The sequence below is a fragment of the Pseudoliparis swirei genome, unplaced genomic scaffold (genome assembly GCF_029220125.1).
Source record: "Pseudoliparis swirei isolate HS2019 ecotype Mariana Trench unplaced genomic scaffold, NWPU_hadal_v1 hadal_189, whole genome shotgun sequence".
Taxonomy (NCBI): Eukaryota; Metazoa; Chordata; class Actinopteri; order Perciformes; family Liparidae; genus Pseudoliparis; species Pseudoliparis swirei.
In genome coordinates this window covers 1,873-4,239 of record NW_026613425.1, presented here as the reverse complement: position 1 = coordinate 4,239, position 2,367 = coordinate 1,873, and the positions used below count along the sequence as shown (strand labels likewise).

The 2,367-nt window shown below is 53.2% G+C and overlaps 1 protein-coding gene and 1 pseudogene across 1 annotated transcript; one reads left to right on the top strand and one right to left on the bottom strand.

The window, feature by feature from the left end:
• Positions 1 to 779: 779 nt before the first annotated feature.
• tmem70 (transmembrane protein 70) lies at positions 780 to 1,338 on the top strand (the record flags this gene model as incomplete). Its single annotated transcript, XM_056411269.1, has 1 exon — positions 780 to 1,338. A coding segment is annotated over one exon (474 nt), but the record flags the coding sequence as incomplete, so codon positions are not given.
• A 438-nt stretch (positions 1,339 to 1,776) lies between these two features.
• Positions 1,777 to 2,367, bottom strand: part of LOC130191622 (cadherin-6-like) — a 1,733-nt pseudogene continuing 1,142 nt past the window's right edge.

Below are 2,367 nucleotides of genomic sequence, written 5' to 3'. Positions count from 1 at the left end.
TCTGATTAAAATGTTGTGGTTAACAAACTAGATGACCTGTTGCTCCAGGTCCATCAGGGATGTCCATAGCATGAAGTGGTAGAGTGACTCCCCTAGAGTGTCAGTGACTCCCCTAGAGTGTCTGTGACTCCCCTAGAGTGTCAGTGACTCCCCTAGAGTGTCAGTGACTCCTCTAGAGTGTCAGTGACTCCTCTAGAGTGTCAGTGACTCCTCTAGAGTGTCAGTGACTCCCCTAGAGTGTCAGTGACTCCCCTAGAGTGTCTGTGACTCCTCTAGAGTGTCAGTGACTCCCCTAGAGTGTCAGTGACTCCTCTAGAGTGTCAGTGACTCCCCTAGAGTGTCTGTGACTCCTCTAGAGTGTCTGTGACTCCTCTAGAGTGTCAGTGACTCCCCTAGAGTGTCTGTGACTCCCCTAGAGTGTCAGTGACTCCCCTAGAGTGTCAGTGACTCCCCTAGAGTGTCAGTGACTCCCCTAGAGTGTCTGTGACTCCTCTAGAGTGTCAGTGACTCCTCTAGAGTGTATGTGACTCCTCCTCTACTGTCAGTGACTCCTCTAGAGTATATGTGACTCCTCTAGAGTGTCAGTGACTCCTCTAGAGTATATGTGACTCCTCTAGAGTGTCAGTGACTCCTCTAAAGTGTATGTGACTCCTCTAGAGTGTCAGTGACTCCTCTAGAGTGTCTGTGACTCCTCTAGAGTGTCAGTGACTCCTCTAGTGTCTGTGACTCCTCTAGAGTGTATGTGACTCCTCCTCTAGAGTGTCTGACTCCTCCTCTAGAGTGTCAGTGACTCCTCTGACTCCTCCTCTCGTGCCGCTCTAGGCGTGAAGGCCTTCTCCTACAGCACCAGCGGGGCCAGCCTGGTCTTCATGCCCTACACGCTGCTGACCAGCGGCCTGGCGGTCCAGAGCCTCGCCGTGAAGGCGGCCTTCTGCGGGGTCATCGGCTTCTTTACCTTCCTCACGCCCACCCTCCTCTACTTCATCACCAAGGGCTACGTGGTGCGCCTGTACCACCGCCCCGACACGGACACCTACACGGCCGTCACCTACAGCCTCTTCCTCACGGAGAAGAGGAGCGTGTTCCGCCAGCGCCAGGTGAGCGTCCCCAGCGTCAGCCACATGTTCACCAGCTTCTACGCCGACGGCCGGGGGCTGCTGGTGAACCCCGAGCTGTTCCCGCTGCCGCAGGACTACAACCACCTGATGGGCTACGACCGGCCCTTCAGCTTCGGCCCCCCCGGGGACAGCTGACCGCGGCCAGGGGGGAGGAGCTCCAAACTCATTGTGTCCATATGTTGATCGTTCATGTTAATAAATTATAACATCAACCTGTGAATGGGGTTTATTTTTCTAGGGTTCTGCAACTGTCATGAAAATGATTATTACCATCTGCAACGACTCATATATACACATCATATAAACATATACTATTATATACATAATATATATAAATATATATATTTATTTTATATATAATATATATTTATTATAATACATATATTATATATCATTGTATATATATTATATTAGATATATAACATTATACAATTCCATTTGATCTAAACCGACTGGTTGGCTGAGGCACCCACTGGTCCGTCACGTCTCGTACAGCATAAACATTATACATGGTTAGAAAAGCACAAAGAATGAAACATGTAACATTTTATAACATGAATACAAACATGGAGTTCCAGTGGGTTCCCAAACAGAACAATGCACGTCGGTCATCAACAGACTGAGGAACACCCAGGAAGCTCCGTCCTGAAGCTGGGAGTCAAGAGAAGTCGGGGTCCTCGGCGCCATACAGGTCAGCTAGCGTCCTGAACCGGGGCCCCCAGCCCCTCAGGTACTGGTCGTCCTGCTCGGCCTATGAAGACCCTGAGCCCAGCGAGCTCAGGGACTCGGCCACGAGGCCCGGCCCCTTGTAGGCGAAGGTGGCGAGCGAGTCGTAGGGCGGTGCCGTCGGGTTGCAGTCGTTCTCCAGAACCTTCCGGCTGATGAACTCGCGCACGTCCCGATCCATCGCGTTATCACGTGGTGCCAGTAGGGGGCGGCGCTCGGCGGTGTGGCGACTCGGTGGGGATGATGTCACGCCTCCGCCTGGTGGACTCCTCTGGGTCCGGGGGGCGCAGCGCTCCGATGTCGAAGGCCCGGGTGTCCTCCTCTCCGCCTCCCTCGTCGTCGTAGATCACCACGTTGTCCCTGGAGACCAGAGGCTCCTGCTTCCTGCCTGGCTTCAGACATGTGAAGAGAACCACCAGAACCACTGCAGCAGGAAGAACCGCGTCAGACGGGAGTCCAGAGTCCTCCTGGTCCCCAGAGGTCTTCTCCTGTATCTCTGTCCTGGTCCCTCTAGGTGTTCTCC